We start from the raw sequence: 26,380 nt of genomic DNA, 5'->3' as shown, positions 1-26,380 counted from the left end.
ATATAATATCATATGCCATTACCACTGTAATAAGGCTAAATTTATGTTAAAAATACTGTTTCTCTTTCTTTCTCTCTCTCTCTCTTTTTTTTTTTTTTTTTTTACGTTTAGAACCTGTTGAGTCAGTTTGTAGTGAAAAGCATTGACCTAGGAGCCAAGAACCATCTCTTCACTAATTTGATACTGTCCAAATCATCTTACCTCTCTGGGTCTCAGTTGCCTGATCTGTAAAAAGGAGATAAAAATCCTTTATCTCTCTAAAGGTAAGTGATCGGTTAAGAGAGCAAAAATAAAAACAGATAGGCAAAAAGTTGAGTAATTCTTTTGTTAGTAATGCTTCAGTTTCCCTTTTTTTCTGTTCTAGAATAATTGACCCCAATAAACAAAATAATCAAGGGACTTACGTGTATAAAAATTACCTATTTTTCCCTTTTTTATTCTTTTAATTCAAGTAAAATGAACATAAAGTATTATATTAGTTTCAGGTATGTAATATAATGATTCAGCAATTCTATGCATTAGTCAGTCCTCATCAGTGTAAGTGTACTTTTAATCCCCTTCACCTATTTTTTCCTATCCTCCCATCCACCTCCCCTCTGGAAACCACCAGTTTGTTCTCTATAGTGAAGAGTCTTTTTTTGTTTGTCTCTTTTTTCTTTGGTCATTTGTTTTGTTTCTTAAATTCTGCATATGAGTAAAATCATATGGTATTTGTCTTTCTCTGACTGACTGATTTCTCTTAGCATTATACTCTCTAGGTCTATCCATGTTGTTACAAATGGCAAGATTTCATTTTTTTTATGGCTGACTAATATTCCAGTATATCCATTCATCAAAGGATGGACACTTGGGTGGCTTCTATATCTTGGTTGTCATAAATAATGCTGCAGTGAACAGAAGGGAGCTTATATCTTTTCGGATTAGTGGTTTCATACTCTTTGGGTAAATAGCCAGCAGTGGAATTACTGGGCCATATGATAATTTTATTTTTAATTTTTTAAAAATAATTTATTGTCAAGTTAGCTAACATACAGTGTATACAGTGTAGTCTTGGCTTCGTGAGTATTTTAAACTTTTTTGAGGAACAACCACACTGTTTTCCATAGTGCCTGCACCAGCTTGCATTCTCACCAATAGTGAATGAGGGTTCCTTTTTCTCCACATCCTTGCTGACATTTATTATGTCTTGTGTTTTTGATTTTAGCCATTCTGAGAGGTATGAAGTAATATCTCATTATTGTTTTGATTTGCATTTCCTTGATGCTCATTGATGTTGAGCATCTTTTCATGTGTCTGTTGGCCATTTCTATGTCTTCTTTGGAAAAATGCCTGTTGAGGTCCTCTGCCTATTTTTTTATTGGATCATTACTATTATTTTTGGTGTTGAGTTGTAGAAGTTTTTTTTTATTTATTTATTTATTTATTTATTTATTTATTTATTTATAGCACGAGCTGGGAAGGGGCAGAGGGAGAGGGAGAGAGAGAATCTTAAGCAGGCTCTTTGCTCAATATGGATCTCACAACTGTGAGATCATGACCTGAGCTGAAATCAAGAGTTGGATGCTTATCTAACTGAGCCACGCAGGAGCCCCACAAATACTATTTTAATGCGTTTAAAGATGTTTTAATTAACAAAAAAAGGGTCATGCTATGCATTGTTTTATAAACAGCTTTTTTTGAGTTGCAATTGTTTATTTGATAGGCTACCTTCTACACTAGATTGAAAGGCCTACAAGGGTAAGGGCCATGTCTATCTTGTTTTATCTTGTTATCTAGCATATCTGGTACATAGTGGACACTTAATAAATAGTTGCTAAATAAATATGTACAATAGATTATAGAATATATGCTTCAATACAATTTATTTATTTAAAAAAAATTTTTTTTTTTACATTTATTTATTTTTGAGACAGAGAGAGACAGAGCATGAACAGGGGAGGGGCAGAGAGAGAGGGAGACACAGAATCTGAAACAGGCTCCAGGCTCTGAGCTGTCAGCACAGAGCCCGACACGGGGCTTGAACTCACGGACCGTGAGATCATGACCTAAGCCGAAGTCGGACGCTTAACCTTAAGATCAAGCCACCGAGGCACCCCTGCTTCAATACAATTTAAAAGAAGAATAAAAGAGGAGGGTTGTGAGAGGGAGAAAAAGGTAGATGAAAGGTAGATGAAGGAGGAAAAAGGTAGGTGAAGAAAAGGTAGATGAAGGAGAGATGAGAGAGGGAGAAAAAGGTGGATGAAGGAGGAAGAAGGTAGATGAAGGAGGAATTCCTATTATAAGGCAAGAGAAACAAGCTATTCTGTTTTCTGTACTCTCCACCCGTCTTACCCATGACCATTCTTTCTAACCATTTCCAGGATATCTCCCTGCAATCAAACAGGAAACTCTCTCTCTCTCTCTCTCTCTCTCTCTCACACACACACACACACACGCACACACACACACACAGACCCCAAGTAAACCTGATCTGGATAACTACCGATAGGCATTAATAGTTAAAAAATCCACCTCTGTATGTGAATGGGAATTTTGATTTATCAGAGATAGGAGAAGAGAGATAAGCTTCCTTTTAGGACTTGGAAATTTAGGGAAATTATTTTTTTTTTTATCTACTAAATGCTAGAAGACGTTTCAGAATGCTGCTTACTTTGTAATTTTGCCCAAGGCTCCGATGCCCTTGTGCACAGTGGTTTCCATGCAGTCTGAATGGAGATCATGGATTGATTTGGAATTTCAGATCATTTGACATTACAGCATATATTATCTGCCTGTTCTGGTTCAATCAGTCTACTGTTTCAGCAGAGTTCTGCCCAGGTCTCTTCTTTAGATATCTTTTCTTCTTATGGAAGAAGAGGGTGATAAAGAAAAGGAGGCCATTCTTACTGCCCAGATATTGGAAGAAAAGTAGGTTAGTTTCCCCATCTTCCTTTTGCCTCTCCTTATACCTTGTCTCTCCTTATTTTGTATGGGCATTTGCATGTTATTGAGTTTATGAAAATCTGTAAGTCTGTATCTGACACATTTAACATGATCTTGGTATTTAAAGAAATTTTTGTGTCATTACTTTTCTACTTGAGGTGCTAGAACATTTTCCATTTCTTTTGTTGTGATGACAGTTGACATTCTTGAGGACTTATTAAGAAGTAAATGTTTTAACAGAAAAAAAGGTAAGCAAAAGAACAAACTCTTAACTCTAGAGGACAAACTGGTGGTTAACAGAGAGGAGGTGGGTGCGGGGATGAGTGAAATAGGTAAAGAGGATTAAGAGTACACTTATCAGGATGAGCACTGAGTAATGCATAGAATTGTTGAACCAATACATTGTAGTCCTGAAACTAATAAAACATGGTTACATATACTGGAATTAAAAAAATATATTTTTTAAAAAGAAGTGAATGTTTTCATTACTACGTTAGGACATTAGTAAGTTAATTGTCCTAATTACTTCTGGAATAAACACTAAAAGATTAGAAACTGTTAGAGGGAGAAAGTATTTTCTATTTTTAAAAAAGTTAAAAGAAATTAAAAAAAAATATTTATTTATTTTTGAAAGAGAGACAGACCACGAGCAGGGGAGGAACCAAGAGAGGGAGACACAGAATCTGAAGCAGGCTCTAGGCTTTGAGCTGTCAGCACAGAGCCCGACCCAAGTGGGGCTCGAACTCATGAACCACGAGATCATGACCTGAGCCGAAGTCAGATGCTTAAACTGACTGAACCACCCAGGCACCCCTAGTTTAAAAAAAAATTTAATGTTAATTTTTATTTTTGAGAGAGAGAACACAAGTGACGGAGGTGCAGAGAGAGAAAGGGACAGAGGATCCGAAGTGGGATCTGTGCTGACAGATTATTGGTGCACCAATAATTTGCATTTCTAACAAACTTCCAGGTGGTACTGGTGCTGCTGGCCCAGGGGTCACACTTTGAGAACCACTGCTTAAAAACAGTCAGAAGCTTTGGAGTCAGTTGGTCCCAGGCCCAAACTCTGGCTATATGACTTACTCCTGTGTGACCCAGATCAGGTTTTTAAACTGATATGTCTCAGTTTCCTGTACTTTAAAATGGGGATAATATTTATTTCACAGAGTCTTTGTAAGAATTAATTATTTAATATAAGAAAAAGTTTAGTATACTGCTTGGTACATAGTAAACACTCAATTGGTGGTTTCTGTTGTTATTTGTAATGAGTCTGGGACCCAATTTAAAGTTAGTAAGCCATGAATTCAGTTAATATTTTAGGGTAGATACCCAGAGACTTCTTGTGAGATGTTGAGATGTGCATGCACACACACACACGCACACACACACACACACACTACTTTCACGTGTACAAACATGCTCCTCTCTTGACTTGCCTTCTCATTTATGGCAGATCTGACAGGACAGTGAGAGAAGAGACAAACTGTGAAAGGAAATCCACTTCCAAGATTCAATAACTGTAATTTATTTTTATTAATCTCAGGCTTCTCTTGTGTAAAAGTGGATGCTATTTTTAAAAAGCATATTTCAAAATATGTGACATAGCTGCCAATTGCTGATACAGGACTGCTTATATATTTCCCTGTGTGTGTGTGTGCTGTATGGTAGAAGGAGGAGAGTCTAAGGGACATTGGAGTTACTGCAGGGTGGAGGGGAGGAGTCTATGTGAAAGATTCTTCTAAACTCTGGGTTGACCATATCAAGGGATAGTCACGGTTCCTGATGAGGCCTGCAAAATGAAGTTACAGAGGCATATCACTCATCTGACTCTCTGCATGCACATTATAGAAAGACTATTCAAATCATGTTAGTGCTTATTCATTTTCCAACTATATGTGTATCATGTTAGAAGCCATGGAGACCTGATTCAGCTTTAGAAGCTGTGTAGAAGACATCAAAATTGACTTGAGCAGTTTAAGTCATAATTTTGGCTTTTTGGCCATGACTGCCCTTAAAACTATTATCCTTTTTTTTTTAATGTTTATTTATTTATTAAAAAAATTTTTAATGTTTATTTTTGAGAGAGAGAGAGAGAGAGAGAGAGAGAGAGAGAGAGAGAGACAGAGCATGAGTGGGGGAGGGGCAGAGAGAGAGGGAGACACAGAATCTGAAGCAGGCTCCAGGCTCTGAGCTGTCAGCACAGAGCCCGATGCGGGGCTCGAACTCACAGACCGCAAGATCGTGACCTGAGCTGAATTCGGACATTCAACCGACTAAGCCACCCAGGCGCCCAAAGTTTATTTATTTTTGAGAGAGAGAGAGACAGAGCGCAAGTGGGGGAGGGGTAGAGAGAGGGAGACACAGAATCCAAAGCAGGCCCTAGGCTCTGAGCTGTCAGCACAGAGCCTGATGTGGGCCTGGAACCCACGAACCATGAGACCATGACCTGAACCAAAGTTGGACATTCAACCTAGTGAGCCACCCAGGCACCCCACAACTATTATCCTTTTTAATGGTCATTTGGCCAGCCTATTTGCAGGGGCCCATGGGACTTGCAAAGGTAACAGAAGTTAGAATTCAGATTTTTTTAAAAAACAACTAACTCAATGATACTTAATTTTTTAAAAAAGGTACAGATACAGCTAATAAATACATGAAGAGATGCTTAATATTAGCCAATGAAATGGAAATCAAAATCAAAATGAGATGCCACTTCACACCTAGTAGGTTGGCTATAATAAAAAAGACAGACAATAACACGTGTTGGTGAGGATATGGAAACATTGAAAGCCTCATCTATTGCTGGTGAAAATGTAAATTGGTGCTATGGAAAATAATTTAGCAGTTCCTCAAAAACTTAAACATAGAGTCACCAAATTGACCCAGCAATTCCATTCCTTGATATATAACCAAAAGAATTGGAAACATGTTAACATGATAACTTGGACACAAATGTTCATAGTAGCATTATTCAAACTAGCCAAAAAATGTAGAAACAACCCAAATGTCTATCAACTCATGAACTGTTAAAATACGGCCTATACAAATGCTATACGAAAGAATGAAGTACTGATTCGTGTTACGTGATTGGACCTTGAAAATATAGTGCTAAATAAAAAAAGCCAGATGCAAAAGGCCACACATCGTATGATTCCATACATGGGAAGTGTCTAGACTAGGAAAATCTATACAGACTGAAAGTAGATCAATGGTTGCCAGGTGCTGGGAGAATGAAGGAATGGCAAGTGACTGCTAATAGGTACCAGGTTCTTTTTGGAATGATGAAAGTGTTCTAAAAAATTAGATAGTGGTGATAATTGCACAACCGTATGAATATACTATAAACCTCTGAACTGTATAATTTAAAAGAGGAAGTTTTGTGGCATGTAAATTATAACTCAAAAACCAAAACCAAAAACAAAACATACACCTGTAATGGGCATGAAGCATGAATGAGAAATAAACCTTGTTTGTCATAAAAAAAATAATTGTGGGAAGAGTAGATGATTCATGATGGGAACATATTCTGTGGAGAAACAAGTCATAGAGGGAATCTATTAAAGATTCATAGTGCATAGTAAGCCATCACAGGTTCTGAAAGTCTTGCAAAGACAACAACTTATTTAGCTTCATTGAGCCAACATCTCCCAAACATTTCATCCTGAAAAACATTTACTCACAATGATCATGTTGAGGAACTAGTCTCCTAGAGAAGAATCAATCTTGGGTTTGAGCATACATATGTAGAAATTACCCGGAAAGTTTGTTAAAAAAGATTCTGGCTCCCACCCTAGAGCTTCTGATTCTAGAGGTCTTGGGGACAGCCTGAGAATCAAGCTCCCATGAGATTTGATCCTTCAGGTTTGAGAACTAAATGTAGAGTAGCATCTTTACAGAATAAACAAATCCTGTACCTTAAATGGGTGAATTTTATGGCATGAGAATTATATCTCAATAAAGATGCTAAAAAATTTTGATATATTAGAAATAGCACTAAAATATGAGTTCTAGTAATTTTGTTAATGCAAGACAATGCTCCATGAGTGAATTGTTTTAATTAAAATTTTCTTCATCTGTAAAATGAGTCACTGCCTTATCTATTATCTAGGGTTGTGGTAAAAATGAGAGGCAGTGTACTCTTTTCCAAATTGTGTTCTATGGATAAAAACATGTGACTTCAGGGGCGCCTGGGTGGCTCAGTCGGTTAAGCCTCTGACTTAGGCTCAGGTCATGATCTTGTGGTTTACAGGTTCAAGCCCTGCGTCGGGCTCTGTGCTGACAGCTTAGAGCCTGGAGCCTGCTTTGGATTCTGTGTCTCCCTCTCTCTGCCCCTCCCCCCTCACGCTCTGTCTCTCCTTCAAAAATAGATAAACATAAAAAAAAATTAAACAAAAAACAAAAACATGTGACTTAAAAAAAGGTCCATAGCCAGCTAAGTTTGGGAGATTCTGAGTTAAATGATGCATATTCTATATGTACGGTCAGACTGTTATATTTGACTTGGACCCTAACATGAATCTATATGTATAAAATCAATTAAATATGCAATTTTTATTCATTCTCATTTTTGTAGTAGATCCTCCAGAGCTACTAAGATCCTTATGGAGTAGAAACTGTTTGAATAAACAAAGTTTGAATAATATTGTGGGAATATTAATAGTTGCTGCTTGCTTGTTTCAAGCTTGATATTTTATTGACCTATCTATTTGAAAGATTATTGTCCAAAAAGAATTTTTATCAAATTACTACTGGCTATGATAAAATAATGTTTATAAGGTTAAGAAAATAGTTGTCTGGGTTTTTATTTTTTTTAACGTTTATTTACTTTTGAGACAGAGAGAGACAGAGCGTGAATGGGGGAGGGTCAGAGAGAGAGGGAGACACAGAATCGGAAACAAGCTCCAGGATCTGAGCTGTCAGCCCAGAGCCCGACGCAGGGCTCGAACTCACGGACCACAAGATCATGACCTGAGCTGAAGTCAGACCCTTAACTGACTGAGCCACCCAGGCGCCCCAATAGTTGTCTGTTTTAATCAACTTATATTTATAGAGCAACTTATTTTCAAAATTAGATCAAAGCTAAATTAAATATATCTAGAAACAATTTTGGCTCCCTATTATTTTAATAAAAAAATACAGTTTTTCCTTACTTCTCCCTTTCTTAAATTTGGGCTATTTGCTTTTAAAGATTTTGAGAACCTTATTATCATCTTTATTTGAAGCTTTTATAATTAACTAAATGATTTCTTATACTATAAGCAGTTTAAACTTTAAAGTTTTGATTACTTGTCTTTTTAATTTTGGTTGAAAAGCATTTCTCCCCTGATCATTATTTAGTGATCTGTTTAAAGTATTATTTTGGATAACTTATAATGTATTTTTAACATCTTTCTAGAATTATTTGGTTGTATTCAATTTCTTGAAATTGGATATGTTATTAACATGGCATTGGGAATGCATGTATATATAGTTTGAAGACATCTTTTCAAGACCTTACTATCTAAAATTATACCTTTATTTCAGATGAGGTGGAGGACTCTTTTAATACAATATTGTTTTCTCTTGGTTACCTGTCTACTTTCTGCTCTTGAAGCTGTGCCTATAGACATAGACAAGACAAAAGTAAAAAATACTCAACCTGTGGACAGCGCAAAGATAGAACCACCAGTAAGTGAAATGATAAATCTAACCTTATGGGAAGAATTTTAACTAAATGCTGCTAATATTTATTACTTATAAAACTGCATATTTAGGAACTATTTCTGAAATGGCAGTGAAAGAGTATTGGATGAGCATATGTTGTTTAATATTAGACAATGTTTATTTATGTAGGTCGTATATTAAGTAATGCATAGGGGAATTAATCCTAATAATATATTTCCATGCTTTTTTTTTTAAGTTTATTTATTTATTTTGAGAGAGAGAGAGAACCAGCAGGGGAGGGGCAGAGAGAGGGAGACAGAGGGTCTGAAGCAGCACAGGGCCTGATGTGGGGCTCGAACTCACAAACTGAGATTATGACCTGAGCTGAAGTCAGAGCTTAACTGACAGAGCCACCCAGGTGCCCAATCATAATACATTTCCAATGTAGAGCTCACCAGCCAAGCAAACATTGTATTATATTCAAAGGAGAGATAGTAATGAGGAAAGACAGGTGACAATGGGGTAAAACCAATAATATTATCAGTTAAGTCTTCATTGTCTAAGCCGTATAGAAAATGTACCTTTATGTAACAATAAAACATTATATTGGTTCTGATATAAAATTTTTCATTTGAGAAGTATAGCTTTTTGACTTTGTCCAAGCCGTTAAAGTAGATACATCTCAATGCCATTTTGTTAGACTTTTTTTAAAATTTTTTTTATTTTTTAGGATTGAGATCTTTAGATGCAGGGAAGAAAAAACTTTCAGAAACATTATTGTTTGTTTCTTAATTTGAAGGATACTGGACTTTATTATGACGAATATCTTAAGCAAGTGATTGATGTGCTGGAAACAGATAATCATTTCAGAGAAAAGCTACAGAAAGCAGACATAGAGGAAATAAAGGTAAATGTAATTAAATAATTATTTAACAAACATTAAAGCATCTCAGACACTGACTTTAGTACTAGGAATACAAAGATGGACTCTTTCCAGGCTCTTAAAGAAATTAGAATTTATTCTGAATAAATAATACCTAGAAAAAGATAAATAGGATGAATATATGATGGGAGTATAATATATTTTGGAGATGTAGAGCGTGGACACATAATTCAATATGAAGTGATGGAAGAAGGGGGGAAATCATTCTTCCTGATAATAGGAATCCTGCCAGTAATTTCCTCGAATTGTCTTGAGAACAATCTTGTGTTTCCTTTGAAGAATTAATTTGCCGTGTGGCACTAATTTCCTGGGGTGAATAATATTTAACATAGAACTTTTAGTGTCTCTTACCTACTTCAGGTAGGGTTAAGAACATTTTTTGTGGATAACAGAACAGGTGGATAATGGGAAATATAATAGGGAGATAATCCTGGTTTGCTATAGGGAATACTTTTTTTTTAAGTGTGCTCCATACCCTATGTGGGGCAACTCACGACCCTGAGATCAAGAGTCATGTGCTTTACTGACTGATCCAGCCAGGCACCCCAATACAGGGAATACTTTTATAACTGTCTTCTTTTCATAGTCAATTCCTATTCCTTATTAAGGAAGGGAGAGACAAAATGAAGTAAGTTAAATAGTTATTCAGTGAAAAAGATAGAAGAATTAAAATAGACAATAAAACTCAAGTCAACAGGATCATTATAAATAGCTCAGCAAAGACTCTTTTCTCAGGAGAAAATGGGTGAAAAAAGTTAGAATTTGTCCTTTCCTTTTCAGCCAAGTATTTTGAAAGGGGAATCATACTACATTTCTTCACTTCCCAAGTATTGCTAACTGGAAAGATCATGGCTTTGCCCACATCCCTCCACTGAATATACTTTCATGAAGGATGTCAGTTATTTCTTAATTGGCAAATACCGTAAACACTTTTTATTCCTATTCTTACTGGACTCCTTTATTTTATCTCAGTGGTGCTCAGATTTTAGGGCTTGTTGAAACACAGATTTCTCGGCCCCCACCTATAGGCTTTCTGATTCAGTAAGTCTAGAACTTGCATTTCCTAAAGTTCCCAGTTGACGTTGGGGACTACACTTTGAGAACCATTGTTTTATGTAATAATGATGACCGGTCTCTCCTTGAGCATACTGCTTTGTGTTTCATAACAGCACATTCTCTTGGTTCTCCTTTTTACTCTCTGAACATTATTTCTTGGTCTTCCTTGGGGGGGGTGGGCGGAAGGGGTTCATTTTTTTTTTTTTAATCTTCCTCAGCAGGCCCCGTTGATTCAGTCCTAAAAGGTTTATCTGCCTGATTGCTAGATTTGCAGTTTGTGATTGCAAATGCATTTATAAACAAGAGAAAGTAAACTACTAGCTATTTTGTTTCTTAAATTTTGGAACATGTATCTAATTATTCATCTATGAGAAAAGTAATCAAAGGACACAATGTAAAAAAGGTGAATTTTGAAAAGTTATTTATATATGGAATTACTAAAGCTTAATGTGGCCATGTTACTTTAAAAAATTACTTTATTGAAATATAATTTACATACCTTAAAACTTTCCCCTTGAAAGCATATAATTCAGTGGGTGTTAGTGTATCTACATGCAACCATTACCGATATCTCCTTTTAAACAATTTCATTTCCCCTCAAAAGAAACTCTGTATCCGTTAAGCCATCACTCTTCTTTTCCCCCCTCTTCTCCACTTTTGACAACCATTAATCTACTTTCTATCTCTATGGATTTGTCTATTCTGGACATTCCACATAAATGGAATTATACAGTCTGTGGCCTTTTGTGTCTGGTTTCTTTGACTTAAGCATGTTTTCAAGGTTCATTGTATTTGTAGCTTATATGGGTACATTCATTTCTTTTTACAGCTGAACAGTGTTACTTCTACTTTTTATGCTAGTATGAATAATGATGCTATGAACATTCAAGTGCAAGTTTTTATGTGAACATATGTTTCAATTCTTTAGATATATACCTACTAATGGAATTGCTGGGTCATATGGTAATTCTGTGTTTAACTTTTTGAGGAACTGCCAAATTTTTTTCTAAAGTGGCTGTACCATTTTACAATTCAAGTCACTTTTTGAGTTTCTCCTTTGTGCTTTAATTATGCTTTAAATTAATGTGGTTTTTATTTTTATCTTTTCTTTCTTTCTCCAAATTTTTATTTAAATTCCAGTTAGTTAACATACAGTGTAACATTAGTTTCAGGTGTAGAATTTTGTGATTTATCACTTACAACACCCAGTGCTCATCACAAGTGCCCTCCTTAATCCCCTCACATATTTAACCCATCCCCTCCACTCACCTCCCCTCTAGTAACCCTCAATTTGTTCTCTATGGTTAAGACTCTGTTTCCTGATTTGCCTCTCTTTTTCCCCCTACATTCATCTGTTTCGTTTCTTAAGTTCCACATATGAGTGAAATCATAAGGTATTTATCTTTCTCTGATTTATTTTGCTCTAGCTCTATCCACATTGTTGCAAATGGCAAGCTTTCATTCTTTCTGATGGTTGAGTTATATTCCATCGTATATATGAGCCACATCTTCTTTATCCATTCATCAGGTGATGGACACTTGGGTTATTTCCATAATTTGGCTATTGTTGATAATGCTGCTATAAACATCAGGGTACATGTGCCCCTTTGAATCAGCAATTTTGTATCCTTTGGATAAATACCTAGTAGTACAATTTCTGCATTGTGGAGTGTTCTATTTTTAACTTCAAGGAACTTCCATACTGTTTTCCAAAGTGCCTGCACCAGTTTGCATTCCCACAAACATTGTAAGAGGGTCCCCTTTCTCCGTATCCTCATCAACATCTCTTGTTTCCTGTGTTGTTAATTTTAGCCATGCTGACGGGTAGGAGGTGGTATCTCATTGTGGTTTTGATTTGCATTTCCCTGCTGATGAGTAATGTTGAGCATCTTTTCATGTGTCTGTTAGCCATCTGGATGTCTTCTTTGGAAAAATGTCTGTTCATGTCTTCTGCCCATTTCTTAGCTGGATTATTTGTTCTTTGGGTGTTGAGTTTGATAAATTCTTTATATATTTTGGATACTAACACTTTATCAGATATTTCATTTGCAAATACCTTCTTCCATTCCATAGGCTGCCTTTTAGTTTTGTTGATTGTTTCCTTTGCTATGAAGAAGCTTTTTATCTTGATGAAGTCCCTATAGTTCATTTTTGCTTTTGTTTCCCTTGCCTCCAGAGATGTGTCTAGTAAGAAGTTGCTATAGCCCGTGTTAAAGAGGTTGCTGCTGTTCTCCTGTAGGCTTTTGATGGTTTTCTGTCTCACATTTAGGTCTTTCATCCATTTTGAACTTATTTTTATGTATGTATACTACATCTTCTTTATCCCTTCATCAGTTGATGGACATTTGCGCTCTTTTCATAATATATGGTTTTTAGATATTTTGATTTTAGAGTTACAAACTGAGTGTCTTCTGAGAGAAATTCTTTTTATAATATCAAATTTATCTAAATTAATTAGAATTATTTATCACTACTTTATCATAACCCAAATTTTAATATATTGTGTCTGGTCTAAAAATGGAATGTAATAAATGAAACTAATTTGTTAATTTTGTTAACAGAGTGGGAGGCTAAGCAAAGAATTGGATTTAGTAAGTCACCATGTGAGGACAAAACTTGATGAGCTGAAAAGGCAAGAAGTGGCAAGGTTACGAATGCTAATTAAAGCGAAATTGGATTCCCTTCAAGGTAAGTGCTAAAGAAAAAGTAGGAAACTTTCAGTATTTGGTTGTGGAGGTCAGCACATACCATGTTTTTCTTGTCAAAATTTAATGTTAGTATTGATTTGCCTTCTCTTAATTTTTTAAAATTTAATTTTTAAAATAGGTAATCCATTTACATCATTCAAAAATCAAAATGATTAGCCTTATTATGTCAGTACAAAGGAAGAATGAAAGAAAAGTAATGAATTAAGCCACTAGCTTACAAGAAGAAGAATAGGACAGCTGCGTGGCTCATTCAGTTGAGCCCCTGACTCTTGATTTTTGCTCAGGATGATCCCAGGGTGGTGGGATTGAGCCCTGAATCATGCTCTGCACTGAGCCTGGAGCCTGCTTGGGACCCTCTCTCTCTCTCTCTCTCTCTCTCTCTCTCTCTTTCTCTCTCTCTCTCTCTCCCTCTCTCTCTGTCTCTCGCTATCTCTCTCTCTCTCACCCTCTCCTTCTGCCCCTCTCCTCCACACTCTCCACACACTCTCTTTTTCTCAAAAAAATTAAAAATTTAAAAAAATTTTTAGATTTGATTTTTTTTAGAGTAGTATAAGGTTCACAGCAAAGTTGAGGGGAAGGTGCAGAGATTTCCCAAATACCCTAGCCCCCAAACATGTATAACCTCCTTTATTACTAACATCACCCATCATCCACCAGAGTGGTACATTTGTTATAACTGATAAACCTACATTGATACATCATAATCACCCAAAGTTCATAGTTTACATTAGAGTTCACTCTTGGTGTTGTGCATCTCTGGGTCTAGACAAAGCTATAATGACATGTATCTACCAATCTAGTGTCATGCAGAGTAGTTTTACTGCCCTAAAAATCCTCTGTGCTCTGCCTATTCATGCTCCCATATTCTTTTAATTTTAGACGATGAGAAGATTAAATAGCTATGAAGTCAAATTTTTGAAATATGAAGATATCCAGAGATAAGAAAGTAGTCTCATAAAGCATATGACCGTCTCCATATCTACAGAAAAGGCCTTTGATAAAATTTAACACCCCTTCTTAATTGTAATAAAGTAATAAAATAGTAATCAATAGATACTTCTATAACATGATCAGGGATGTCCAACTCAGCCACATCATACTGAGTAGGGAAATACAAGTATGTTTTCTAACTAAAATCAGGAACAAGACAATGATGCCCATTATCACCACTACTAATCAATATTGCATTGGAGGTACTAGCCAAAACAGTTACATACATGAAAAAAAGTGGAGGTAAAGTAATTGAAAAGGAAGTGATAAAACCATTTCTGTTTGCAGGTGATATGATTATATATTGGAAACTAAAAGTAATTGATTAAAAAACTTAGCATAAACACCAGGAAAATTCAGCAAGGTCAACTGAATATACAGAAATCAATTTTTCATATGCAAATAACAGCCACTTATGAGATATAATGGAAGACTCCATTTCCCAATACCAACAAAGATAAACTACCTAGAATAAACCTATTAAGAAATATGTAAGACTTATACCAAAAGCTTTAAAATACTCCTGAAGGATGCAAAAGTAGACTTGTAAAAAATGAGAAGACATAACATCTTTTTGATACAAAGACTCAACATTATAAACAGGTCAGTTTTCCTTAGGTTAATTTATTAACTTAACATGACCCAAATAAAAATATATACTTTTTCCCCCTGGTACTAGCCAGGTTATTTTAAAGTTCATATGAAAAAAGGAAACAAGCAAGATAAACTATATACCTCTGAAAAAGAAGAACAGTGAAGGACTTGAGAGATATATGAAGTCTTAAAACATATCACTAAGCCTCAGTCACTAGAACTGTATGGTTCTGGCATACAAGTAGGAAGACCAGTGGAACTGAATAGAAATTCCAGAGCACTGGATGTTATATAAGTAATGAGTCACTAAATTCTGTTCCTCAAACCATTATTACATTATATGTTGACTAAGTTGGATTTAAATAAAATTTAAAAAAATAATAAAAGAAATTCCAGAAATAAAAGTAACTACATTTAGAATTTAGTTTGATTAAAAGTGGTATTTTGGAATGCCTGGGTGGCTCAGTTGGTCGAGTATCCAACTTCATCTCAGGTCATGATCTCATGGTTTGTGAGTTCGAGCCCTGCATCGGGCTCTCTGCTGTCAACCCAGAGCGCTTGCTTCGGATCTTCTCTCTCTCTCTCTCTCTCTCTCTCTCTCTCTCTCTCTCTTTCTGCCCCTCCCCTGCTCACACTCTCTTTCTCAAAAATAAATAAACATTAAAAAAGAAACTAGTATCTCATTATTAGTTGGATAAAGATAGATTTTTAAAAAGAATAGTGTCGGGGCGCCTGGGTGGCTCAGTCGGTTAAGTGTCCGACTTCAGCTCAGGTCACGATCTCACAGTCCGTGAGTTCGAGCCCCCGCGTCGGGCTCTGGGCTGATGGCTCAGAGCCTGGAGCCTGCTTCCGATTCTGTATCTCCCTCTCTCTCTGCCCCTCCCCCGTTCATGCTCTGTCTCTCTCTGTCTCAAAAATAAATAAACGTTAAAAAAAAAATTAAAAAAAAATAGTGTTGCTACAATTGGATAGCCATTTGGGAAAAGGTACAATTCGATCTCTAGCTCATATACATCAGAATAAGTACAAATAAATCAAAGACTTCAGTGTAGAAAATAATACCATAAAAGTACTAAATGACAACATAGGTGAATTTCTTTATCTTGGAATGGCCTTTCTAATTATGAAACAAAATCAAGAGGTCAGATTTGACAAGTGGGAGACCCTTCAAGCTGGCTCCTGTGTCTTTGTGCCCCCATGGGTTGGTTATCTGGGTGGCTCATAGACATTAATAAACATCTGAAAATTTACTCATGGTGAATAGTAGTTCTTAAATTTTAGATTACGTAGGCATCACCTGGGAAGCTAGTTAAAAATGCAGATTACTGGGAGTACCTGGGTGGCTCAGTCGATTGAGCGTATAACTTTGGCTCAGGTCATGATCTCGTGGTTCAAGTCCTACACTGGACTCTCTGTTGTCAGCACAGAGCGTGCTTCAGGTCCTCTGTCCCTCTCTCTCTGTCCCTTCCCTGCTTGCACTCTGTTAAAAATAAATAAAACCTTTAAAAAAATCTTTAAAAAAATGTAGATTACTGGATTTTACCTCTAGATATTCTGAATCTGGGATGAGTAATATGTATTTTAAACATGTACTTCTGGTCAATGGATCATATTGGCAAAATGCTTGTGTAGAGCATTAAACTCCCTGCCAGTGAGTAGATGTAGAAAACAAGTACCAAATACTCATTATCCTGGGATTAAGGATATCAATGAGAGGTAAATTGAACTTCAGGTGGTCAGACATAGAGGGTAATTCCATCCTTAAAGCCAGGCCTAAGGTGTTTTTGTTTTTTTGTTTTATTTTGTTTTGTTTTGTTTTGTTTTGTTTTAATGTTTATTTATTTTTGAGAGGCAGAGACAGAGCATGAGCAGGGGAGGGGCAGAAAGAAGGGGAGACAAAATCAGGAGCAGTCTCCAGGCTCTGAGCTGTCAGCACAGAGCCCAACGCTGGGCTGGAACCCACAAACTGTGAGATCATGATCTGAGCCAAAGTCGGATGCTTAACCAACTGAGCCACCCAGGCGCCCTGAGGCCTAAGGTGTTTTGAGATTACTTTCTTCTTAAGACAACCTCCATCCCCTCAATCTTGGCAGTGTTTTCTTTATTCTAAACAGGGGCTAAATTTCATTATCTAAAGAAAACGGTCTGATGCTTAGAAAACTTATGAATATTTTCTCATGGATTCAGAATTTTTGAATTAAAATTTTTAATAATTTGAAGAAAGACTTAAAGGGTCCTTTTTTTTGGTGTAATTTTTAAAATAGGTACTACATTCACACTCATTAAAACCAGAAAGAGTAAGTATAAGCATATAGCAAAAGTGCTCTGATATTTTTGTACTCTATCAGTTCTCACTGCCCTGAACATAATCCTTCTGTTTCTTCCTTCTTATATAAGCAAATAAAAATAAAGGCCTTTTTTTCCCCTCTCTTTTTGTGCAAAAGATAGCATGTGATATGCATTTTGCGCCCTGTGGGTTTCGTTTAACAACATATTTTGGAGTTCTTTCTGTATTAGTGCATAGACACCATCTTCATTAAAAAAAAATTTTTTTTACGCTGCATAGATTTCCATTATATGGATATACCATAATTTATTTAACTAGGCCTCTGGCAATGGGCATTTGGGTTATTTCTAGCAAATACTCTTGTACATATATCACTGCCTATCCATGTAAAATTATCTGTAGGATAAGTTCCCCATAGAGAAATTGTATACATGTGTATGTGTTTGTAATTTTGATAGATATTGCTATCTCCACAGAGGTTGTGTCAGTACATACTCTAACCAGCAATAATTTTTCACATCCTTGCTAATAGTATGTATCTTCAAACTTTAAGGATTTTATCATTCTGGAGCACCTGGGTGGCTCAATCGGTTAAGTGTCCGACTCCTGGTTACAGCTCAGGTCATGATCTCACAGTTTGTGAGTCTGAGGTCCACATTGAACCCTGCATTGGGCTTTGTGCTGACAGTGCAGGGCCTACTTGGGATTCTCTCTCTCCCTCTCTGTCTGCTCCTCCCCTGCTCAGGCTCGCTCTTTCTCTCTCAAAATAAAAGTAAACAAAATTTAAAAAAGTTTTAGATGATATAATAGTACAGTTTTAATATGTATTTCTCCTGTTTTGAGTGAGGTTAAGCATCTTTTCATGTATTTCACTGTCTGGTCATATCCTTTAGGCCTGGGTCTTATAACAAATCTTTTCTTCATAAAGTAAAATTTGTACAGTGCCATACTAAGAATTCAGTGAAAGCTTAACTGAACTAAATTTAGCAGTTTCTTACTTTCTAGTATAACAAAATGTTCCAGGCTCATCTTGTACCTACCCTGCCCCAGCCCTGGAATGAGCCATTTATCTGAGGATCCCTGGTTCTTTTTAGTGGGAAATGATATTTCTTTTGGTCCCACAGACCAAAGACTGGCACTAAGTGTGCTCATTGCTTCTGGAATATATTTTCTTCTTGGCATTTTCATCGGACAGAGGTAGGAAATATATGCATGTCTATATACATCAACATATACATGCACACACATTTTTGTATATATAAATGTATATACATACACATGCGTATGCCTGTAAAACACACATGTATATATACATATACATATTCATATTTTAGAAATAAATTCACACAGCACTAAGTCCCATCCATTTCCAGATTTCTTTCTCATATTCCATGATTCCATATTTGTACATTCCTTTTTCTAAGTGAGAACCCAGACATTTATTTATTTGTTTGTTTTTAAATATAATTACTGATTTATTTATCTGTTTTTAATATAATTTATCATCAAATTGGCTTCCATACAATACTCAGTGTTCATCCCTACAAGTGTCCTCCTCAATGCCCATCACCCACTTTCCCCTCTACTCCATCCCCCATCAACCCTCATTTTGTTCTGTGTATTTAAGAGTGGAACCCAAACTTTTAACAAATCAACACATGTACCTATTTTGCTCAATTCTATTATCCAACTGAAATAGTCCAGACTCACTTTACCCACTCAACTGCAATAAACTGTAGCTTGTAAAAAAAACTATTCACAAAGAAAAACAATTGATATTTCTTTAAAAATAAGTCCTAATCTAAATGAATTTACCTGACTTAGATTTTTATTGTTCCATAAAGGATTCATTGGAGCAGCATACAAAAAATTCCTTCATAAAAATTTTAGAACAATTCTTTTTAGAGATTCTACTTAAGGGGCCTAGGTGGCTCCCTTGGTTAAGCATCTGGCTGACGGTTTTGGCTCAGGTCATGATCTCATGGTTCATGTGTTCAAGCCCCACATTGGGCTCTGCACTGACAGTGTAGGCCTACCTGGAATTCTCTCTCCCTCTCTCTCTGCCCCTCCCCCACTCACATGCTCTGTCTCTCTCTTTCATAATAAATAAACTTAAAAAAAAATTCTACTTAGGTCTTTGATGAGGACAGTATATTAGAGTTTATCCAATTAAAAGTAGGAAATTTGGTAGTTTTCCAATAATAAAAGTTTTTACTGTAATTATACTGATAGTCAACTAGCCTTTCTAGAAATAATAATAAAGTGTACATATTACATTGTATTCCATTTTAGATTCAAGGACATTACTTTTGCCTACAATAACAATATGTACAATATTCTAAAAGAAAATATCAACACTTAATCTAAAATTTTGAATATTCTTATAAAATCCTATAGGAATAAATATGAATGTTTATTCTTATGTATCATTTATATCAGTGTTTCTAGCTTTTATTACTTTATTATTTACCGTTTTTTCATTTTCTTTCAGATATGGGCATAGACCATCATGCTCTTCTGAAACAATTTGATCACCTAAACCACCTGAATCCTGACAAGTTTGAATCTACAGATTTAGATATGCTAATCAAAGCGGTGAGAATAATTTAAAAAATGTTGTCTTTGTTGTGCCTTTGAGGTTTTGTAATTTGATAAATAAATTCAATGAAGTGGTAATATAACTCTTAGATACTCTATAGAGTATCTTTAAAGGGAGAGAGCTTAACCCCTATTACTATAGAAAATAATATGGACGTAACAATCTGTAACCCCTTGCCCACAGTTCCAAAGTCCAAAGCACTATTAAAGTTGAAACCTGGCTTGAATTATAGTAAGGCTATTTATAGTTTTTATTTAGTCTACTTCATTGAATATTCATAGACTTTGCTGCGGAAGTATTAATCTCTTTGATTATAGACTCTGCAAAGATATTCTATAATATGGCATATATGCCATATTCTCTTTCTAAAATCTAGAAAATTCTGAAACACATCTGAGCTCTGAGATTTTAGGTAAGAGTTTGTAGACCTCTTATGTTGTGCTGTATGGAGTTATCAAACCAGATGTTGTAGCCTGGGTATTAGTTTAGTTAAGTGGTTAGAAACTGTTCTAGTTTTCTATACTGTACATATTTGATATAATTCCTTCCTTCTTTTTAAAATCAATTTATATATTACTTGCTTATAAGGAGCTTTCTAAAGCTGAGGCTTGAACTATGAGTTTCTTTGAGTGCCTACATACTGGTAATAATAATGACTAAAATAAAATGGTAGAATTTAAAAGAAGTGTCCAGTGATTTCTGGCCCTTCTATACTATCTTCTGTTAGAGAGTATGCTATATGCAAGAATGGCTTTATTTATATTTCCAAACACTTCTTGTAATTTAATTTAAATATTATAGGCCACAAGTGATCTGGAACACTATGATAAGACTCGGCATGAAGAATTTAAAAAATATGAAATGATGAAGGAACATGAAAGGAGAGAATATTTAAAAACACTGAATGAAGAAAAGAGGAAAGAAGAAGAATCTAAATTTGAAGAAATGAAGAAAAAGCATGAAAATCATCCCAAAGTTAACCATCCAGTAAGGATTATGACTTTATGAAACCATAATTAGAGGAAGATACTTCTTTTGTATCAGTAAAATTTTATCATGTTATTAGTACTTTAGATTCTTAATTCTTCAAAGTTTCTCAAATTTGTATTTTATTTTCAATCTATATATATAGATTATATTTTGTTTTGAGCATTTTTTAAAAATTGATTCACAGGGAAGCAAAGATCAACTAAAAGAGGTATGGGAAGAGACTGATGGATTGGATCCTAATGACTTTGACCCCAAGACATTTTTCAAATTACATGGTAACAGATTTGATACAAATATTGATATTTATATCTGCTGTTTGAAAAATTATAGTTGCTTTTCTTAACTGATTTTTGCCAAGGTCTGTTATTGAGTCCTAATGACAATAAATGTTTAGAGTTTTTCTCTAAGGTAATATCATGGTCTTTATTACTGATCTGCAGCATAAAATATTTTAGGTCAGTAGCTGTGTCTTTTGCTTGCTTTTACTGTAGAGTCATTACCACTTATGGCAAGGTTCTGTGTAAACTGAAGGTATTTCTGTGACTGGCTAGGTTATATTCAACATGCTTTATGCTATAACATTAAAATGTACTTTACTCCTATATCATATTGTTTCACTACATATTTTTGAAAAAACTGGTTAAGATATATTTTTCTAAAAAAACTATTATGAATTATGAATTAGTAATAAATTGTCATCAGTTGGACTGATCTGAGGCTTCATGAAGAGGAGGAAACATTTTTCTGTAGCATATGGATGCTTCATGTCAGTACAACTTCTGCAAGCCAGTTGTAAAGAGTTGTATTTTCATTATTTATTTTTGAAGGCATTAAAATCGATTTTTGTGTTTGTGACTTTTAAACTTCAGATGTCAATAATGATGGCTTTTTAGATGAACAAGAATTAGAAGCCCTATTTACCAAAGAGGTAAATGAGTTCAGTAAGTGTTCAGTGTTTTTGCTCTCTCTTTTCCTTTTATTATCTTCCTTTCTTTTATGTTGGTTTGAAACTTTTTTTTTTAGTTGGAGAAAGTTTATGACCCCAAAAATGAAGAAGATGATATGGTAGAAATGGAGGAAGAACGGCTTAGAATGAGGGAACATGTAATGAATGAGGTATGCTTTAAAATTTTAAGATTATATGTTACTTTGATGGATTATTCAAGTTCTTACAATAAATCTTACCACAAAGTGGAAAATAAATATACAGAATAGGTATTTAATTGGATTTTGCTTTTTTGATCCAGAATATTCAGTAAATTCCTTTTAGTGTAGATAAAATTATTTTGTAACTGCTTTAAAATATTTTAAACTTTAAAGGATTTGTATTTAAAAGATTAAGATACCATTGCATATCTTTTAGAAGTAAAAAATAACGTAGTCCAATATTTGCTATTTTAAAAACCTGCATTTTTATCAAGAAAATCTAAAAAATCCAATACCTTAATGGTTTATCATAACAAATATTTACTTCTTGTTCACATTATTAAGCAAAACTTTGGTCATAGACATCATAGGCAGAGTAACTAAGGCCCACTGTTTTAAGTCAGTGATTTTCACCTGATATTTGACCTATTGGTGATGAATTGGGATTTCTGTTGACTGCTGGCATCCCAAGTGCTAAATGAATTTCTTTGGTAATTATGGGGTTCACTTTTGTAACTGAATTTGCTATAGTTTGTAAGAGCCATGGAAGAGGATTGGGAGAGATTGTCAACTTTAATTTTGGTTTAGATAGTTGTTAAGAAAAATGTTGAGAGTACTTTAATGTAAACTTCTTTATTCTTGGCTGAAACAGTCATCTTTCTGGAAAGGTTATTTTTCTTTGGATTATGCATGATGTAGTGAGGGAGGAAGACAATAATAGCCTAACCAGTTAGATCAGCAGACTTAAGGGTGGTGATCTTTGAGGGTAATCAGGGATATAGATATCTCGCTGAAATCTGAATTACACAGAAGATAACAGTATCTATTTTTTGATTCTAATATAATGTTGAGTGTTCTGGTTTTCTTCCCCCCACCATTTCTGTGGATGTTAAGCTAGCCTTAATTGCTCTTTGTTTATGTAGTAGCATCTATTAGAAGGTAATTTCTGGTAATATGAGAAAGAGTTATATTATTTACATCAACTTTTTTTTCAATCAGGTTGATGCTAACAAAGACCGACTAGTGACTCTAGAAGAGTTTTTGAAAGCTACAGAAAAAAAGGAATTCTTGGAGCCAGATAGCTGGGAGGTAATAGAACCTACTTGAAATGGGATGTATGGTTCAAGAAATTCGACATCAGTTTATTCTACTTTTTAACTTTTATTCCCCATTATGTTTTCATGGGGAGCCTTGCTGTCTTGGCTTTTCATATGAAACGTCACTGTAAAATAATGAACTTGATTTTTTGGAAAACCTGTGGCAATTGACCTTTTATTTATAATCAAGTTACATATAAGTCTTTTTAAAATTGCACTTTTTCTAAGTGTGAAAATTAGAAATATAGATACATTTATTTTTTTTTAAATTTTTTTTAACATTTATTTATTTTTGAGAGACAGAGCATGAGCAGGGGAGGGGCAGAGAGAGAGGGAGACACAGAATCCAAAGCAGGCTCTAGGCTCCGAGCTGTCAGCACCAAGCCCGACGTGGGGCTCAAAGTCATGAATCACGAGATCATGACCTAGGCCGAAGTCGGACGCTTAACCGACCGAGCCACCCAGGCGCCCCTAGATACATTTATTAAAAAAATTTTTTAATGTTTATTTATTTTCTAAGAGAGAGAGACAGAGAAAGAACGTGAGTGGGGAGGGGTAGAGAGAGAGGGAGACACAGAATCAGAAGTAGGCTCCAGGCTCTGAGCTGTCAGCACAGAGCCCCACACTAGGCTTGAACCCACAAACTGAGATCATGACCTGAGCCGAAGTCAGACGCTTAACTGACTGAGCCACACAGGTGCCCCGAAATATAGATACTTTTAAAGAATAAATTAGAATGGTAGAATTATTCCAAGGTAGACACTTAATTTATGCATTGTGTTATACCAGTTTGGAAATAGTTTGTATCTGTAGTATATGCACACATAGCACATATTATATAGTATACTGTCTTATTTTTAAATTACATGTACACATAAACTCCCATCTATATATTTTTTAAATGGCTTCAGACTGTATAAATGTCTTGTATGTTTGGGAAATTCTGTTTTTTTTAAGTTAACAATATTTCATGATGCCATTACTCAAAAAACATGGTTTAAAAATGACTCCTTAGCCAGGCACTGGGGTGGCTCAGTGGGTTAAATATCTGCCTCTTGATTTCAGCTCAGGTCATGATCGTACAGTTCATGGACTGAGCCCTGTGTCGGGTTCTGCGCTGACAGTGAAGGGCCTGCTTGGGATTCTCTCTCTCCCTCTCTGCCTCTCCCCTGCTTGTGCACATGTGCTTTCTCTCTGTCTCTCTCAAAATAAATAAATAAAATTTTAAAAATTGCTCTTAGCATTCAGTTGTGTGGTTGTAGCATAATTTATATAACCATTCAAACAGATTTAGCCATTTGGGTCAATTTCACTTTTTTTTGACTGTAGTAGTTAGCCCTATGATGACTCTCTACTTGTTCAGACATTTTTAGGATCTATAATGGTTTCCCTGGGATTGAGCCCTAATAATAGAACTATTCTCAAGGTTTATGAACATTTTTAGTTTCTAAATATGTCTTGTCAAATTGCTCAAGAAAGGTGTCCCAATTTGTTCCATGGTTTACTGTGCATACACATTTTTAAAAGAATAATTGAGGTAGCAACCAGAAGAGACTGAAGAAAGAACATTTTAGTTTTCCATACAAAATATAAAAGATCACCATTTCAATTAGATTTTTAATTGTCCAGAAAATGGTTTCAGATAGGGTGACCAACTGTCTTGGTTTACCCTGGAATGAGTTTCCCGGGATGTAGAAGGTTTTGGTGCTAAAACAAGGACAGTCCCAGGATGACAGTTTATCATCTTAGTTTGAGATTAAAGAAATCAGCTATTTTGTCATAAGGGTTTTTTTCCTATATTTGCAATATTTCTGGACTTTGCTGAAGAAGAGAAGAATGCTAGTATTATTTGAATATGCATTCTCTTTATTACTTCTGGTGAACTAGATCAACAGATAATTGCATATTTTTTTTCATTTTGACATAATTTTAGATTTACAAAAGAGTTGCAAGAATAGACAAGGAATTCCTGAAAACCTTTCCTTATATATAACATATATAATTTTCTTGAGAGTAAGTTGCACATGATTCTGCTTTAACCTTAAATACTTGACTGTGTATTTTTTGCAAACAAGGATTTATCTTGCATAATCACAGTAACATTACCAATGCTACACACATAATACTCTTCTCTGGTCTCTAGACTTTGTTGAGATTTTTGTCAGTTTTCCTAATACTGCCCTTTATAGAAAAAGAACATCCAGGATCATACATTGAATTTAGTTATAATGTCTTCCTAGTCTCCTTTAATCTGAAACAGTTCCTGAGTCTTGTATCTCATGGCATTGATATTTCTAAAGAGTATAGACCAGTTATTTTGTAGAATCTCCCTCCATTTGCTCTTTCCTTAGGATTCCTACTTTTGGTAGGAATAGCACCAAAGTGATGCCAAGTGCATCATATCACCGAGCATATGCTGCTGATTATTCTTATAACTGGCAATGTTAATTTTTATTATTTGTTTAAGATGGTGTCTACCGGGTTTCCCTTCTATTTTCTATCTTGTAATTTAAAAAGTGTTTTGTCTAACTCTTCATACTACCAGAATCAGAAGCCAGCATTAAAAAAAAAAGATTCACTTGACATCATATCAAAAGCATTTCCAAATACTAATTGTAAGCATTATTTTAATAGTTATTGAAGTGCTTAACTGTTTTCTCAGGGCTAGACATCCATTCTTTTACTGTTTATTTTAAAAAGACAGTGCTGCTATAAACATTTTTATGTAAAGCTTTTTATGTGGTTAGGGTTATTTTATAGGATGGATTCTCAATGTAGCATTACCAAGACCGAGGGAATCTTTTTAAGACGGTTGATATATTTTGTAAAAGTACTTTTTGAAAGAATTGTACCAAGTTACATTATCACCAATAAAAAATGAAAATTCTGTGTTAAAAAAAGGAATTTCTGAGGGTATACTCTCAGATTAATTATTTGCTAATTTTAGCATCTATTGATGATTCTAGCCAGAAACAATTGTTACTATGATTGTTTACAAATGGTGATTTTCTTTCTTTTTTTAATTTAATTTTTTATTTCTTAAAATTTACATCCAAATTAGTTAGCATATAGTGAAACAATGATTTCAGGAGTAGATTCCTTAATGGTCCTTACCCATTTAGCCCATCCCCCCTCCCACAACCCCTCCAGTAACCCTCAGTTTGTTCTCCATATTTATGAGTCTCTTCTGTTTTGTCCCCCTCTCTGTTTTTATATTATTTTTGTTTCCCTTCCCTTATGTTCACCTGTTTTGTCTCTTAAAGTCCTCATATGAGTGAAGTCATATGATTTTTGTCTTTCTCTAATTTCACTTAGCATAATACCCTCCAGTTCCATCCATGTAGTTGCATATGGAAAGATTTCATTCTTTTTGATTGCCGAGTAATACTTCATTGTATATCTATA

General features: G+C 35.0%; 1 protein-coding gene across 4 annotated transcripts in view; it reads left to right on the top strand.

Moving 5' to 3' along the window:
* NUCB2 (nucleobindin 2) overlaps positions 1–26,380 on the top strand; it is a 35,446-nt gene that overhangs the window by 5,738 nt on the left and 3,328 nt on the right. For 3 of the 4 annotated variants that reach the window (XM_015074994.3, XM_015074995.3, XM_053203406.1), the window contains exons 2-11: positions 112–263; positions 8,446–8,589; positions 9,365–9,472; positions 13,126–13,252; positions 19,635–19,738; positions 20,544–20,729; positions 20,917–21,007; positions 21,602–21,660; positions 21,756–21,848; positions 22,878–22,967. In XM_015074994.3, the coding sequence (XP_014930480.1) occupies positions 8,446–8,589; positions 9,365–9,472; positions 13,126–13,252; positions 19,635–19,738; positions 20,544–20,729; positions 20,917–21,007; positions 21,602–21,660; positions 21,756–21,848; positions 22,878–22,967 (1,002 nt within the window). In that variant the 5' untranslated portion in view covers positions 112–263. The remainder of the gene's footprint in view (positions 1–111; positions 264–8,445; positions 8,590–9,364; positions 9,473–13,125; positions 13,253–19,634; positions 19,739–20,543; positions 20,730–20,916; positions 21,008–21,601; positions 21,661–21,755; positions 21,849–22,877; positions 22,968–26,380) is intronic. The other variant, XM_053203407.1, reaches the window with a different exon arrangement.

The sequence above is a fragment of the Acinonyx jubatus genome, chromosome D1 (assembly GCF_027475565.1).
Source record: "Acinonyx jubatus isolate Ajub_Pintada_27869175 chromosome D1, VMU_Ajub_asm_v1.0, whole genome shotgun sequence".
Lineage (NCBI taxonomy): Eukaryota > Metazoa > Chordata > Mammalia > Carnivora > Felidae > Acinonyx > Acinonyx jubatus.
The sequence above is the reverse complement of the archived record's forward strand: the minus strand, read 5'-3'. Positions and strand labels throughout refer to the sequence as shown.